We start from the raw sequence: 18,391 nt of genomic DNA on the forward strand, positions 1-18,391 counted from the left end.
TAATAATTGTATTGTTTTCCTGTGAAAGCAAGTTTCGATTAAACTTCCTAAATCACATTAACGTTTTAACAAACGTTTGAATTTCCACCCATATTGCAATAAAGTTTGGCACTAAATACAATAAACGCCGAAAAACGCGCTAAATACGAAATGTAGGCGCTATAACGAACGAATGAACGAAAGTATGGATAGGAAATTACTTCAATGGAAAAGCAGAGATAAGAGCTGGGAAAGAAAATTGGTGTGGCGAAAAGGAATGAGTAAAATCCAGGGCTTGAACCAGCTTGCATGGGTTGTGTGTGAATTTAGGCGAGGATAAGACACGATAAAGTGAAAATGGTATGGGGGTGAAGGGATTTCCTTTTTATTTATCATAGCCGGGTTAGGCTTCTATGTGCTGCTAAGTTTACAGTAATTACCCATTGTACTTTGGTCTAAATCTACATGGGGTGGGGGTGAATTACCAACTCGTGAAGATAATTAACAGCTCAAGAGAATTGCAAGAAAAAAAAAAAAATTTATTTGGCTTAATCCAAATCACTGATATTGGTCAAATTCTTATATAATAGATTTTAGCTGTTGTAGGGAAGTCAGATTATTTTAGGACGAGTCCATTTTTTTATGTTAATAAATTTGGTATCTCCTAACATACAACTGTTGACAAAAATTCAAATGAATTTTATTCAGTGTCTTTAGCTGTTGGAGTTTTTTTTAATATAAGCATATGTAAGTACTCTTAGAAAACAGTGAAACACAAAGTTGCTCCATTTGTCCCTCATGTATGTATTGTGTTTCCTTTTGAGTGACAAAGGATTTAAATAAGATTAAATGTTTATAAATCATTAAGTGCAATGTGCAGCACAGTACTGTACACAGTGTATGCCTCAAAAGGGATTCTACTTACCCCTTCCCCTTGGATACACCGGAGTAGTTTTGTTTTCACAAACATTTTCTGTTGATCCAGTTAACTTTGTTGCCGGTTTTCTGTTCACCTCCACAAATTTATTGGTTTTGATTATCAATGTATCATGAACATTTTTGCAATGTTATCTGGCGAAAAATATGGTCTATTTTTTCGTGAAGGCAACTACAGTGCATAACTATTGTACCAATCTGGATGTATTGTGTTTAGCTTTCTTTACTTAATGTCACATGGAGTCTGTCTAGTTACCAGCTAGGTAACAAAATACATTAGTCTTCTTATGTACCTATCCTTTTCCCTCACCTGTTACAGGTTTACACAAAAAAATGTTCAAGTTCATGATAGCTGGGCAATATGAAAAAACTATATTACACTCTAAATTGCTACTTTTGTAAGAAAACAAGTCAGCTTAATAAAGCTATGGGCCATAAGTCTGCGTTCACTTATTCTCTTCAATCTTTATCAGGTATTACAAAGGTAGCTCTCAGACTGAATAAAGTAGGTACAAAATTACTTTATACCATATTAGTCCACATTTTCTTTTGAAATTCCCATGTAAGGGATGCATTATTTTGGCAGAATAAATATAGTTAACAGTGGAAATATATGGTTTACTCAGAAGCAGAGTCAGACCAAAAAGAGCAAAGTCTGCCAGAGAGTTTAGTCATCACAGTTTCAATCTGGTGAAAAATACAACACACACACATATATATATATAAATATTTACTACATTTTTTCTATCAAATAATCATCTACGTATAAATCCACACTATAAAGATTGCAATACTTTGTTTCCTAGCTACTATTAGGTTGAAATATATTTGTTTATTCCTTATAAAGGAAAACTTGTTACATCTTTCAACTTGAAGGTAACAAGATTAAGACACACCTCCATACAAAATAAGGACTGAAAAATAATTCCCAAGAATCTTAAGAACTAAAAGGGCACAGATAAACAATACAGTTTCACTACAAAGTACACTTCACCTAGCTTCATTACAGTGAACAGTATGATGTTGAAGTGTTTGGATGAGACCAAGTAATTGAGCAGAGATGCCAGTGTACTTACATATACTGTACAACCCTTTACAGAATTTGTTGACTTAAATTTAAGTATGCTTCCTGAAAGTCGTTTTTCCTGGTAGTAAGAAGGTTGGTAAGGACAAACTTTAGTGACGAACATTCATGTAATTTACTTGCTATGAACTTTTAGTTAACCCTTTGGCCACATGATGAATTTCCAGCTGCATTTCCGAGGTTTCAATTCTCCAGCAAAATATGAAAAGTGTTAATTGGTCCTTTTTTGCTACTTTTTTACAAAAGCAAAAGCTTAATTTTCATATCTGACATTCACATTTCTTGAAAACATCTACCAGCTGTGGGAATGGGAAAAAAATTTAAAAGTATATATAGCAGATGCCTGATGGATGGCATAAACTTCCTTAAGTGTAAGGCATCTTATTCCTTACACTCATATTAATTAATGAATTGTACAGGGTGTGGAAAAAAATTTAATAACTGGATTTAAACAGACACTAGGCAGCACCACACTGCAAACTTTTAAAAACCTGTCGTCAGTGTAGTGTCGTTACATATTTTTATCTATTAGCACACACTCATGATGATGAATGAACTGTAAACGATGCAAACAGAAATTAAAGGGCTCAATACAGTAGGTACTAAGCATCCAGCATTGCCACCTCATAAGCACACATCAAAAACATTGAATGGTACCATTACCATACATAACTTTATCAATGCATTGAAATACATAATACACACATAACACTGACCAAACTGTAAATTGTACAAACAGAGAATAAGATTTAAATGAACACTAAGCAGCCTGGTGTTGTTCATTCATAAAAATTCAAAAGTGTTGTATATGATCATTATTTATCTTTCCTTATGCATTACAATACATAACAAACACCTACACGGCATATCTTGACATCATTACTTCCATATACAAGGTACTCCATGTAACAAAGTTGAGCCTGCCGTGGTCCAAAAAATCAGTTTTCCATGGCAGCAGAAAGGTCTGTCCATTTCCTATAATACTGCAAAGTCGCCATCATGTTTTAAAAAACTGACAAACAAGCACCAAGGATGACTCTGCCTTTGCCAGGTACCAGTTCATTTGGCCAAAACTTTGCAATTATGGTCATCATTACGAATTCTGATAGTGACGTGCAGTCTAGTATGTCAGACTACTTTGGGGAGAGGCAAAAGAATGCAGATAAGTGGAAAAAGGTGAAGGCAGTACAGGAAAGAAACACTTATGTTGCATACATAAGCTGTTAGACCACTCACCCTATCGCATTCCCCGTCATGGGTCTTGCTTCTACATTAGTAATTTCAATGAACCTCATTGCACTACAAGAAAGCGTTGATGACACTGCAGCTGTCAATGAGGTTTTTCTACATAATGAACTGCTGAGGTGTTAATTAATGTTTAAGCTATTTACAAATTAAACACTTTTAAATGCTTTTCTCAAAACATAAATTTGACAGGCTCATCCTCACTCCATGTAACACTTATACGTATTACCTCAGTAAAGGTGAAAACAAGGTAAAATGATAAAATAGAGGTAAATCACTTTATGGGTGGCAGCTATCAGCTAATTGTCATTGTTTATATGTAATTTCAGTAAGCCACTAAATAGAGGCAGCACCTTAAGAGAAACTGGCTCCATTTCCTGATTATAGGAAGGTTGGTGAAATGTGCAAGATGTACACAAACTGTGTTTTATAGCTTAGGAATAAAATTGTATTTCACAGTGAGAAGGAATATTGTGTATTACAACTTAAGCTGTAATTCATGGCCAAAGGGTTAAATCTAGTCATTCAAGCTTTCAGACGAGTCAGTAATGTCACTGTACCAATAACTTTTTGTATCTTAAGCTATTTCATGCCTTAAACAACATACCATATTTTTTTCATGCACAATTTCAAATTACTCAAGTGCACAGTCATAAGAGAATGTAGACTGCACCATTCACTTGCCAACAATATCAGTAAGCAAAAGATCAGTCATATTAAATCAATTTTTTCATTTTTGTGGGGAACAGTCCTCCAAACACAAGAAAAGAATTTAACGAACTCAGTAACTTTGCATAATAAGCAAACTCTTTAAACTTCACCAGGAAATTCCAACTATACTGGACCAACCCATCACTATTATCCCCAAGCTCTTGAGTTGTGTAAGTGGAAAAGCAATAACAATATAAAAGGAAACAATCATGAGCTGCATTTCCACTGGTCAAAAATTAGTGAAATAATTCACTAACTAGAATTCATAAAATCAAGATGTATACAATTTACTGAAGTGTTCATATGGTATTTCATGGACAGTCTTGCCATCTTGTAGCTCTAAAGTGGCACTAAAAGTTTCCTCTTGAATACTCTTGAGCACTGCTTCTTTTCCTCGATGCTGACCCTCTACAACCATTACCTTTCTGTTTATGGATGGAACCACGGTCTCCAAATGTGCCTGGTCCAATTTCAGCTTAGTTCCACACTCTAGCAATTTTACTAACCCAACATAGTTATCAAGGACTTCCCGAACAATACCCTTTTGTTTGTAATACTTAGAACCAAGGTCTTTTGTAATCACCTTAACTACTATATTTTCAGTTAACCAAGGACTTTCCTCCTTTTGAGTCTTTTCTTCAGTCTGTTTTTTTGCTGCAATTTCATCCTTCAGTTTCTTTGCCATCATTTCTTCCTCTATTATATCATCTAATGCTGTACGCTTCTTGACATGTTTTCTCATTTTGTCTTGAGCCTTCATCTTGCTGGTTGAGGGAGCTTTCAGTATGTTACTTCTAACCTCCAAATTGGGCTTAACTGGTTTGCTTGCTCCTAACTTCAGATTCAGTGCTATAGTCTCCCCTTCATCACGCTGAAGTTGTGTGTACTGAGTCTGACTTCCATCACCAGACTTTGAACGACCTAACTCAATTTGCTTGTTAATGAAATCCTGCATTCTTTCCTCTTCATCTTTTTCAAATTTTTCTCTTCGTTTAAGTTGCTCCTGTCTTCTGATTGTCTCTGGGTCTCGATCTATGTAAGCCACATACCAGCCTTTCTCTGTCTCATCAACGACACAGTGACCTTCACGTCCCAGCCATTTGACAAAGTCAGTCAGAGTCTCCCACTGTGTGGCATTCATGTGTATATGATGTCTATCTTGGATGTATTCTTGATATACATTATTGGCATGCACACGCTTTGTCCCAAATCTGCGTTTAAGAAGACTCACATACCCATCCAAAAATTCTTGGGAAAAGCTATCCAGAAATTTGTCTGGGTTATCTGCGAAAAGCAGCAACTGTCTTTGGTGACTTTCAGACATAGTATGACACTTGAAACCATTTTCATCCCGGCACTGCTTCTGGCACATCTGACAATACCAGCGTAGTTTCTGCAAACCTTTGGCCTTCATCTTGTTTGCCAGGTCCTTTGGTGTGCCTTTTTCTGCCTTCCCCATCTTGATTCAATCTTCTGGTAACTGAAAAGAGGGAAAACAGTTTATCTCATAGAAACCACATTATTGAAAACATGAGTTACCGCAGCATAATGACATCCGAGAAAGAGGGGAAAAACAAAGTTTGGGTAAGAAAAAATATCATTTATTACCGTTTACTTTTAAATGAATCAACAAAAATACGGTAAATAAAAGCCTCTGGGTGATCATTTGTAACTTCGCTATAATACAAACAATAAACTACACACTTCATTTATGTTCTATCCTTGCACTCATTTAATACTTAAATGACTAAACTGCTGATACACTTAACTGTGATATCAAATTACCTATCAACAATATTAAACACTACAAAGTATAAATCACAATATCAAGTACGATAGTATAGTATTTAAGGGATTTGAAGTGGTACTTCACGGCAGAAAATCACTAAGTGAATTGTCTTGTCTCAACAATATTTATCAAAAAATGTCTAGCAATCAAATTAAGCTATTACAAAAATAAACAAATTTATGACTGTGAAACAACCATAAAGCAACAAACTCATAGTTGTCTACCATTAACCAAAAAAATGGAAATAAAAGAATCACATAGTGAAAGGAATACAACATGCAAGGTAACCTAAGCAATATATAAAAAAAGGCAGTAAAGGATATCCCAATGATGAAAAATTACAACACATTTCAATGTGAGGCTATAATATGGATGTGGCCTCAACAAATCAAACAATCAATAGACAAAACCACTCTTCAAAGTACACAGGGATCCAGTATTAAGAAACAATGGAATAAAGTTTAAAGGATTATGGCTTCACAGCATTTCAGGGAAGTTGTTCTTAACAAAAGAGGTCGATGAACACTGGAATACAAAGTTAGCATACATCATAAATATCAATATCATGGAATCATAGAAAAGACAAAGTTTCTAGTTTGTAAGCTGTCGTTACCTAAAGAGAACTCAATAAAGACTCAACTCCTTAATGTACTCTTATATAATTAGGCTGAGATCACTGGACAATATATTCTAGGCTTTCACCTATGTAGTCTTACCAAAGAACTCCACGTGGAATGAGAAGCAAGCCAGCAGAAAACTGTCACCATTAAAAGAACAAATATTTCTAGTACTTTATATTCTGAAGAGGACCATCTAGAGAATCTTTCCTTAATGATGTCCTAGCCCAGCTCTAGCTTCAAGAGCTACACATTCATATATCAAAACCTTGTTCTAATCCATTTCAATGTATTGGAATTTGACCTCTGATGGACTCTCTTGATCCTACTGGACTAAGTTTGGGATCTAAAGGAAATTCCCATGAATACCCGTTACATGCAAATCTTGGAAATTTTGAGAAGTGTGACTGACAAAGAACATACTCAGACATTACAGGACAAGGTGTGTTAACACTGTGTTAAACATATACTTCTAACAGCAATAAAGCACACTTATACTCTATCAATAAAGTAGTTTTAAACAAAAAATAAACAATTGTGAAATAAACCAAAATTGAAACCAAACATCAGCTATTTCCTCAGGATTGGTAGGTGTTATCGGGCTCTGCCTGCAAGAGGCTACACTATAAGTGAAAAGTAACCTTTGGTGAGGCAGTATCACTGGAGTACAGTCTTGTCAAAGAACTTATCCCTCCAAAGAAGTCCACATTTCCCACCTACTGAATGTAACACAGCTTTTGGCTGCAGGAGCCTTTAGAAAAAGGTCATGGGCAATACCATTATTCTTTCACAGAAATTGGTCATAGTTTAATTATATATAACAAAAAGAGGACTAGTTCACTAATGTAATCTAACATAACTGAAGCCAGGCTTGCATATATGTTCTCACTATTATTGTACCATATAGGTTTATACAGCACCTGACGTTTTGCAAGATAAAATATTACTGTACAGGAAAGTGATTGGTTCTCAGTGAATGTAGGTTTGCGGCAGGGGTGTGTGATGTCTCCATGGTTGTTTAATTTGTTTATGGATGGGGTTGTTAGGGAGGTGAATGCAAGAGTTTTGGAAAGAGGGGCAAGTATGAAGTCTGTTGGGGATGAGAGAGCTTGGGAAGTGAGTCAGTTGTTGTTCGCTGATGATACAGCGCTGGTGGCTGATTCATGTGAGAAACTGCAGAAGCTGGTGACTGAGTTTGGTAAAGTGTGTGAAAGAAGAAAGTTAAGAGTAAATGTGAATAAGAGCAAGGTTATTAGGTACAGTAGGGTTGAGGGTCAAGTCAATTGGGAGGTAAGTTTGAATGGAGAAAAACTGGAGGAAGTAAAGTGTTTTAGATATCTGGGAGTGGATCTGGCAGCGGATGGAACCATGGAAGCGGAAGTGGATCATAGGGTGGGGGAGGGGGCGAAAATTCTGGGGGCCTTGAAGAATGTGTGGAAGTCGAGAACATTATCTCGGAAAGCAAAAATGGGTATGTTTGAAGGAATAGTGGTTCCAACAATGTTGTATGGTTGTGAGGCGTGGGCTATGGATAGAGTTGTGTGCAGGAGGATGGATGTGCTGGAAATGAGATGTTTGAGGACAATGTGTGGTGTGAGGTGGTTTGATCGAGTAAGTAACGTAAGGGTAAGAGAGGTGTGTGGAAATAAAAAGAGCGTGGTTGAGAGAGCAGAAGAGGGTGTTTTGAAATGGTTTGGGCACATGGAGAGAATGAGTGAGGAAAGATTGACCAAGAGGATATATGTGTCGGAGGTGGAGGGAACGAGGAGAAGTGGGAGACCAAATTGGAGGTGGAAAGATGGAGTGAAAAAGATTTTGTGTGATCGGGGCCTGAACATGCAGGAGAGTGAAAGGAGGGCAAGGAATAGAGTGAACTGGATCGATGTGGTATACTGGGGTTGACGTGCTGTCAGTGGATTGAATCAGGGCATGTGAAGCGTCTGGGGTAAACCATGGAAAGCTGTGTAGGTATGTATATTTGCGTGAGTGTGGACGTATGTTTATACATGTGTATGGGGGTGGGTTGGGCCATTTCTTTCGTCTGTTTCCTTGCGCTACCTCGCAAACGCGGGAGACAGCGAGAAAAAAAGAAAAAAAAAAAAAGAAAGAAAAGCACCTTCACAAATATGTCATTCTTATTAAATCTGCTCTTCTAAATTTTAATGAACCTCTAAAGAAAGGAAAACATACATACAAGATATTTTTACCATAAACCACTATCCTTTACAGCAACAAGTTGTAGCCTCATGTCATAACTTCTGTAATTTGTTTATACAATAATAGCTGGCTTTTCACAGAGAATAAGCATACAATTCTTACAGGATTTTCTTATCAAACATAAAAGAGAAAAATTATTGCTTAAAAGAATCCCCAAACATGATACATTGATAAAATGTTGACTATAATCCTCATTTCTAAAGCTATAGCTCAATCATTCAAGGTTATACTTGCAGCCTTAACAACAATGTCCAAAATTTAAATAAATTTCTATGACACTCTTCTAAAATACAATGCATATAGAGTATTTCAAAATAAGTTGTGTGGCTGTGAAATAAGCTCAACTGGAATTTAAAATGATTAACTTCAAATATCCCTCACTTAACAGAACCAAAATATTTCTAAAATGTTGAACATCAAATAAGCAAAACACATTTTCTAACAGATTCTTACTTTGTATCTGGAGCTGTGCTCCTAGGATGTGACAAAAACAATCTTAAGAATGCAGAAAAACCTTTTAAACACATACTGCATTAATATGATATACATCATATTGCTGTTTCCCGCATTAAAGAGGTACTGCCAGAAACAGACGAAGAAAGGTTGCATTCATTCACATCCACTCTCTAGCTCTCATGTATAATGCAATGAAACCACAGCTACCTATCCAAAACCAGGCCCCACAAACCTTTCCATGGTTTACACTAGCTGCTTCACATGCTCTGAGTCAGTCCAAATGACAGCAATTCAACCCCTGTATACCAAATCCTTCCAATTCATTCTATCCCATGCATGCCTTTCATCCTCCTGCATATTCAGGTCCCAGTTACTCAAAATCTTTTTCACTATATCCCTCCATCTCCAATTTGGTCTTCCCCTTCTTGTTCCCTCCACTTATGACACATATATCCTCTTTGTAAATACCTCACTCATTCTCTCCATTTGTCTAAACCATTTCAGCACATAATGATAATTGATAATAATAATAATAATAATAATTTTTTTTTCTTTTTTTTTTCCGCTGTCTCCCGCGTTTGCGAGGTAGCGCAAGGAAACAGACGAAAGAAATGGCCCAACCCACCCCAATACACAATTTACACACACACACGCCCACACACGCAAATATACATACCTATACATCTCAATGTACACATATATATACACACACAGACACATACATATATACCCATGCACACAATTCACACTGTCTGCCCCCATTCATTCCCATCGCCACCTCGCCACACATGGAATACCATCCCCCTCCCCCCTCCTGTGTGCGAGGTAGCACTAGGAAAAGACAACAAAGGCCCCATTCGTTCACACTCAGTCTCCAGCTGTCACGCAATAATGCCCGAAACCACAGCTCCCTTTCCACATCCATGCCCCACACAACTTTCCATGGTTCACCCCAGACGCTTCACATGCCCTGATTCAATCCACTGACAGCACGTCAGCCCCAGTATACCACATCGATCCAATTCACTCTATTCCTTGCCTGCCTCTCACCCTCCTGCATGTTCAGGCCCCGATCACACAAAATCTTTTTCACTCCATCTTTCCACCTCCAATTTGGTCTCCCACTTCTCCTCGTTCCCTCCACCTCCGACACATATATCCTCTTGGTCAATCTTTCCTCACTCATTCTCTCCATGTGCCCAAACCATTTCAAAACACCCTCTTCTGCTCTCTCAACCATGCTCTTTTTATTTCCACACATCTCTCTTACCCTTACATTACTTACTCGATCAAACCACCTCACACCACACATTGTCCCCAAACACCTCATTTCCAGCACATCCACCCTCCTGCGCACAATTCTATCCAAAGCCCACGCCTCGCAACCATACAACATTGTAATAATAATAATAATAATAATAATATTAATAATAATAATAATAATAATAATAATAATAATATTAATATCCCCGGGGATAGGGGAGAAACAATACTTCCAACGTATTCCTTGCAAGTCGCAGAAGGTGACTAAAAGGAGAGGGAGCGGGGGGCTGGAAATCCTTTCCTCCCATTACTAATTTTCCAAAAGAAAGAACAGAGAAGGGGACCAACTGAGGATATTTCCTCTAAGGCTCAGTCCTCTGTTCTTAATGCTACCTTGCTAATGCAGGAAATGGTGAAAATGTATGAAAAAAAAAGAAAAAATTAATAATAATATAATAATTTCCAAAACTTACAAGACACTGGCTGCTGCTACTTCAGGTGATTTTTCAGAGATGTGATGGAGTTATTTGGAAAAAGAGGGAGGGAAAGTATGGACATCTACCTCACCATCTGAATCATCTTTACCTTTAGTAAACCCTGTAGTAAGACCATGATTGGTTAACAAACTGGCCATGAGTTGAAGATGTGTGTGAGTTATGTTTAAAGGTGGCATGTATTTGAACCACCTCATCAAAATGAGAAAGGAATAGAGTACACTAATATAGTAATAAACTAACAGCCTCATTTTCATACTGTTCACCTTCATTCTTGGTCATATTAAAATTTGAAGTTTTATAATTTTCAGATGGGCAAGCAAGAAATTTACATGCTACAGGTACAAAATAAAATCATAGAGTAATTTTAGCATTCCATTTAATGAGCTGATTCCCTAGTTAATATGTTTCTTTACAGCAAAATTCCAGTAAAATATATGAGTGGTCATTAAGTGAGGATACCTGTAGTTTCTTAAGCATTATTCTGTACAAAATCAATATGCCTTCATTCATAAACTCATTTCCAGAAAGAAACACTGAAACAAGTAATTCTTATAAAACATTCATCACTGACTTTATGTGATAATCTGTATTTATGAAGAAAACACTTAAGCAATGCCTGTATTTTTTCAACCTAACTGTTATAAACAGATCTTACAAAGGCATCAATTACCTTATGATTCATCCATATACTAGTATTCTTGATTTCTTTATTTTTACCAAAAAACATGCAGACTATCGACAAATCTTCTACATAATAAAAAGATTCACACATTATGTTATACAAGTCAGTGAGCGGATGTTCCTCATCCATCGTACATATATGTGAACAATTATTGACAACAGACAAGTAAAATGGTTTTCACATCTCATGCTTACCAAAACGTAGAGATAGGACCTGTAGAGTGGTGGCTAGTGCCTCTGCCCTCCAAGTCAGAGGGCCCTGGTTCAATTCCCAGGTGGGATGAAAACTTAGACAAGTTTCATAAACCTGACCCCCTCTGTTCATCTAGTAGTAAGTTGAGACCCAGATGTAAGATGATAAGCAGGTCAGTCTCCAAAGAAAAAAAAGGGAATAAGGTTTTGTAACACGTTACAGTGAGTTTTCAGCCATTAGTTTCTGGAAAATTAAAGGGTATGCATATCTGCTTTCACCAATGCCCTACCCTAGCAGATTTAGCACAAAAAAACATCCAATAAAAAACTAAGGGGTGACATGGAAAATGATGATGGATTGTACATATGTTACCTCACAAAATCATCAATGATTCACACAATATCAGTGACACGAAGTCTTCCTTTTCTATTTCTTTGGTTTCCAATTTTTTATCAATGTAAAGGTTTCGAAATTCCTAATGATAATAGGGCTACTAGGGTAATTCAAGACTAATCTAAAAACAAAAGACAGAATGTCAATACAGACATGATGATACTATAGGGAAAGGCTAAGCATCCAAAAGTAACAGGAAGAGAGACACTCTGAATCATAAAATGAAACTATAAACACACCAAAAGACTTGTAATTCCCACTGTGTGTGAAGAAAAGATGCCAAAGACTATAATGAGTTCATCAATGATATCACAGCATATAACAAATTTAAAAAATTGGAATAATACAAGGTTGCTTCACGTGGACATAACTCTTGATTGATTTCAATACAAACTAGAGAATTCTGGTTACAAGGGTAGCTAAAGATTTTGGAAAAAAACTTGCATTTATAAGATCTCTATAGTGGGAACAATAATTGTATAGGGATTTACAAAAAGATTTCCAGAAAGATTAAAATTCTTAGCGGGTGATGATAAAATGAGAGTTAAGCAAGCAGAAAAATAAAAGCATGGTGTTTGTATTTATGAGTAAAAATATACAAATATGGATGCATGACGTATGGACTTAAAGAACTCAGACACTTCCAGTACATTTCAAAACTATGGAAGAATGAATGCTAATGGGCATCAAAAAGCAGGCAAGTTACTAAATCTCTACAGGAAACAACAGCAAAAGAAAATGTCTCTATATGTGATAAGAGCTGCTAAAAGGCAATGCAACCAATTCCAACAAAAACTGCTTCTGAAGAAAGATCAGAGAGATTCTAAAAGATTTGGAAGTGGGTGCGGGAGATATGTAAGAAGTATTACAATTCAGAGGAATTAAGTTTACATTGTGATGTTTACACTACAAGGAATCCTGAGGTAATCTGATTAAAAGAAAAATTCCACTGGGAACAATGACTAAAGAGACATAAGACAGTGAGTGGCTGAAAAAAGAAAAAAAAATGAAGCATGGACTTGGAATTATGTAAAAGAGATCCCTATCATGGAAGAACAAGGAGACATTAATCAAGGACCATGTATATGGAAGGATTTCTGCATACATTATGGACTTAGAGTGGCTATAAATTTGACAGGGTGTATGACTGGTAAAACATGCTTCATAACTACAAAACCACAACCTACACAACCTGCTTACCTGATTCCTAACCCACCACCTCCAGCAGCCGCCTTGCCAAACATCACCTTCCACTTACTAGCCCTACACACACACACACACACATACACACACAAGGGTGTAAGGCATGTATACAAGAAGGAAGAGAGGAGAGCAACTGGTTCTCAGTGAGGGTCACTATGTGGCAGGGGTGTGTGATGTCCCCATGGTTGCTAATATGTTTATGGATGGGGTGGTTAGGGAGGTAAATGCAAGTGTCTTGGCGAGAGAGGCGTGTATGCAGTCTGTTGGGGATGAAAAGACCTGGGAAATGAGTCAGTTGTTCTTTGCTGATGATACAGCACTGGTGGCTGCTTAGAGTGAGAACTGCAGAAATTGGTGACTGAATTTGGAAAAGCGTGTGAAAGGAGGAAGTTGAGAGTAAATGTGAATAAGACCAAGGTTATTAGGTTCAGTGGGGTTGAGGAACAAGTTAGTTGGGATGTGAGTTTGAATTGAGAAAAATTGGAGTAAGTTAAGTGTTATAGATATCTGGGAGTGGACTCAGTAACTAATGAAACCATGTTGGTGGAAGTGAGTCACATGGTGGAGAAGGGGGGGCAAAGGTTCTGGGAGCGATGAAGAATGAGTGGAAAGAGAGAACGTTATCTCAGAGAGGAAAAATGGGTATGTTTGAAGGAACAGTAGTTCCAACAATATTATATGGTTGTGAGGCATGAGCCATAAATAGGGTTGTACAGAGAAGGATGGATGTGTTGGAAATGAAATGTTTGAGAACAACAAGTGGTGTGAGGTGGTTTGATTGAGTAAGTAATGAAAGAGTAAGAGAGATGTGTGAAAATAAAAAGAGTGTGGTTGAGAGAGCAGAGGGTGTGTTGAAATGGTTTGCACATATGGATAGAATGAGTGAGAAAGGATTGACATAGAGGATATATGTGTCAGAGGTGGAGGGAACAAGGAGAAGTGGGAGGCCAAACTGGAGGTGGAAGGGTGGTGAAAAAGATTTTGAGTGATTGGGACCTGAACATACTGGAGGGTGAGAGACGTGAAAGGAATATAGTGAATTGGAACTATGTGGTATACCAGGGCCAATGTGCTGTCAATGGACTGAACCAGGGTGAGTGAAATGTCTGGGGAAAACCATGGAAAGGTCTGTGGAGCCTGCAGGTGGATAGGGAGCTGTGGTTTCGGTGCATTACACATGACAGCTAGAGACTGAACGTGAGCAAATGTGGCCTTATACATATATATATATTATTGCCATGGCCACCCCCTTAAGGGAGTTCAAGTTGGGAACAGGCATCATATATACTTAGAAAAGCAAATGGATTTGTATGTAGCATTTATGGATCTGGAGAAGGCATATGATAGAGTTGATAGAGATGCTCTGTGGAAGGTATTAAGAATATATGGTGTGGGAGGAAAGTTGTTAGAAGCAGTGAAAAGTTTTTATCGAGGATGTAAGGCATGTGTGCGTGTAGGAAGAGAGGAAAGTGATTGGTTCTCAGTGAATGTAGGTTTGCGGCAGGGGTGTGTGATGTCTCCATGGTTGTTTAATTTGTTTATGGATGGGGTTGTTAGGGAGGTAAATGCAAGAGTTTTGGAAAGAGGGGCAAGTATGAAGTCTGTTGGGGATGAGAGAGCTTGGGAAGTGAGTCAGTTGTTGTTCGCTGATGATACAGCGCTGGTGGCTGATTCATGTGAGAAACTGCAGAAGCTGGTGACTGAGTTTGGAAAAGTGTGTGGAAGAAGAAAGTTAAGAGTAAATGTGAATAAGAGCAAGGTTATTAGGTACAGTAGGGTTGAGGGTCAAGTCAATTGGGAGGTGAGTTTGAATGGAGAAAAACTGGAGGAAGTGAAGTGTTTTAGATATCTGGGAGTGGATCTGGCAGCGGATGGAACCATGGAAGCGGAAGTGGATCATAGGGTGGGGGAGGGGGCGAAAATCCTGGGGGCCTTGAAGAATGTGTGGAAGTCGAGAACGTTATCTCGGAAAGCAAAAATGGGTATGTTTGAAGGAATAGTGGTTCCAACAATGTTGTATGGTTGCGAGGCGTGGGCTATGGATGGAGTTGTGCGCAGGAGGATGGATGTGCTGGAAATGAGATGTTTGAGGACAATGTGTGGTGTGAGGTGGTTTGATCGAGTGAGTAACGTAAGGGTAAGAGAGATGTGTGGAAATAAAAAAAGCGTGGTTGAGAGAGCAGAAGAGGGTGTTTTGAAGTGGTTTGGGCACATGGAGAGGATGAGTGAGGAAAGATTGACCAAGAGGATATATGTGTTGGAGGTGGAGGGAACAAGGAGAAGAGGGAGACCAAATTGGAGGTGGAAAGATGGAGTGAAAAAGATTTTGTGTGATCGGGGCCTGAACATGCAGGAGGGTGAAAGGAGGGCAAGGAATAGAGTGAATTGGAGCGATGTGGTATACCGTGGTTGACGTGCTGTCAGTGGATTGAAGCAAGGCATGTGAAGCGTCTGGGGTAAACCATGGAAAGCTGTGTAGGTATGTATATTTGCGTGTGTGGACGTATGTATATACATGTGTATGGGGGGGGGGGGTGGGGCCATTTCTTTCATCTGTTTCCTTGCGCTACCTCGCAAACGCGGGAGACAGCGACAAAGTATAATAAATAAAATATATATATATATATATATATATATATATATATATATATATATATATATATATATATATATATATATATATGTATTTCTTTTTTTTTTTTTTTTGCTTTGTCGCTGTCTCCCGCGTTTGCGAGGTAGCGCAAGGAAACAGACGAAAGAAATGGCCCAACCCACCCCCATACACATGTATATACATACGTCCACACACGCAAATATACATACCTACACAGCTTTCCATGGTTTACCCCAGACGCTTCACATGCCCTGATTCAATCCACTGACATCACGTCAACCCCGGTATACCACATCGATCCAATTCACTCTATTCCTTGCCCTCCTTTCACCCTCCTGCATGTTCAGGCCCCGATCACACAAAATCTTTTTCACTCCATCTTTCCACCTCCAATTTGGTCTCCCACTTCTCCTCGTTCCCTCCACCTCCGACACATATATCCTCTTGGTCAATCTTTCCTCAATCATTCTCTCCATGTGCCCAAACCATTTCAAAACACCCTCTTCTGCTCTCTCAACCACGCTCTTTTTATTTCCACACATCTCTCTTACCCTTACGTTACTTACTCGATCAAACCACCTCACACCACACATTGTCCTCAAACATCTCATTTCCAGCACATCCATCCTCCTGCGCACAACTCTATCCATAGCCCACGCCTCGCAACCATACAACATTGTTGGAACCACTATTCCTTCAAACATACCCATTTTTGCTTTCCGAGATAATGTTCTCGACTTCCACACATTCTTCAAGGCTCCCAGGATTTTCGCCCCCTCCCCCACCCTATGATCCACTTCCGCTTCCATGGTTCCATCCGCTGCCAGATCCACTCCTAGATATCTAAAACACTTTACTTCCTCCAGTTTTTCTCCATTCAAACTTACCTCCCAATTGACTTGACCCTCAACCCTACTGTACCTAATTACCTTGCTCTTATTCACATTTACTCTCAACTTTCTTCTTTCACACACTTTACCAAACTCAGTCACCAGCTTCTGCAGTTTCTCACATGAATCAGCCACCAGCGCTGTATCATCAGCGAACAACAACTGACTCACTTCCCAAGCTCTCTCATCCCCAATAGACTTCATACTTGCTCCTCTTTCCACAACTCTTGCATTCACCTCCCTAACAACCCCATCCATAAACAAATTAAACAACCATGGAGACATCACACACCCCTGCTGCAAACCTACATTCACTGAGAACCAATCACTTTCCTCTCTTCCTACACGTACACATGCCTTACATCCTCGATAAAAACTTTTCACTGCTTCTAACAACTTGCCTCCCACACCATATATTCTTAATACCTTCCACAGAGCATCTCTATCAAATCTATCGTATGCCTTCTCCAGATCCATAAATGCTACATACAAATCCATTTGCTTTTCTAAGTATTTCTCACATACATTCTCATATATATATATATATATATATATATATATATATATATATATATATATATATATATATATTTTCTTTTTTTTTTTTGCTTTGTCGCTGTCTCCCGCGTTTGCGAGGTAGCGCAAGGAAACAGACGAAAGTAATGGCCCAACCCACCCCCATACACATGTATATACATACGTCCACACACGCAAATATACATACCTACACAGCTTTCCATGGTTTACCCCAGACGCTTCACATGCCCTGATTCAATCCACTGACAGCACGTCAACCCCGGTATACCACATCGATCCAATTCACTCTATTCCTTGCCCTCCTTTCACCCTCCTGAATGTTCAGGCCCCAATTGCTCAAAATATTTTTCACTCCATCTTTCCACCTCCAATTTCGTCTCCCACTTTTCCTCGTTTCCTCCACCTCTGACACATATATCCTCTTTGCCAATCTTTCCTCACTCATTCTCTCCATGTGACCAAACCATTTCAAAACACCCTCTTCTGCTCTCTCAACAACACTCTTTCTATTACCACACATCTCTCTTACCCTTTCATCACTTACTCGATCAAACCACCTCACACCACATGTTGTCCTCAAACATTTCATTTCCAACACATCAATCCTTCTCTGTACAACCCTATTTATAGCTCATGCCTCACAACCATATAACATTGTTGGAACCACTATTCCTTCAAACATAACCACTTTTGCTCTGCGAGATAATGTTCTCACCTTCCACACATTTTTCAATGCTCCCAGAACTTTCGCCCCTCCCCCACCCTGTAACTCACTTCTGCTTCCATGGTTCCATCCACTGCCAAATCCACTCCCAGATATCTAAAACATTTCACTTCCTCCACTTTTTCTCCATTCAAACTTACCTCCCAATTGACTTGTACCTCAACCCTGCTGTAACTAATAACCTTGCTCTTATTCACGTTTACTCTCAGCTTTCATCTTTCACACACTTTACCAAACTCAAGTCACCAGCTTCTGCGGTTTCTCACCCAAATCAGCCACCAGCGCTGTATCATCAGCGGAGAACAAATGACTCACTTCCCAAGCCCTCCCATCCACAACAAACTGCATACTTGGCCTTCTCT

General features: G+C 38.5%; 1 protein-coding gene across 3 annotated transcripts in view; it reads right to left on the minus strand.

The window, feature by feature from the left end:
* Positions 1 to 1,624: 1,624 nt before the first annotated feature.
* Positions 1,625 to 18,391, minus strand: part of kin17 (kin17 DNA and RNA binding protein) — a 46,998-nt gene continuing 30,231 nt past the window's right edge. Inside the window, exons 1-3 of one of the 3 annotated variants that reach the window (XM_071671958.1) lie at positions 11,671 to 14,596; positions 10,771 to 10,894; positions 1,625 to 5,435 (exon numbers count right to left, since the gene is read on the minus strand). In XM_071671958.1, the coding sequence (XP_071528059.1) occupies positions 4,227 to 5,414 (1,188 nt within the window). In that variant the 5' untranslated portion in view covers positions 5,415 to 5,435; positions 10,771 to 10,894; positions 11,671 to 14,596 and the 3' untranslated portion in view covers positions 1,625 to 4,226. Of the gene's footprint in view, positions 5,436 to 10,770; positions 10,895 to 11,670; positions 14,597 to 18,391 lie in introns of those variants that run through there. The other 2 variants (XM_071671955.1, XM_071671957.1) reach the window with 2 other exon arrangements.

The sequence above is a fragment of the Panulirus ornatus genome, chromosome 17 (genome assembly GCF_036320965.1).
Source record: "Panulirus ornatus isolate Po-2019 chromosome 17, ASM3632096v1, whole genome shotgun sequence".
In the NCBI taxonomy this organism is placed as follows: Eukaryota; Metazoa; Arthropoda; class Malacostraca; order Decapoda; family Palinuridae; genus Panulirus; species Panulirus ornatus.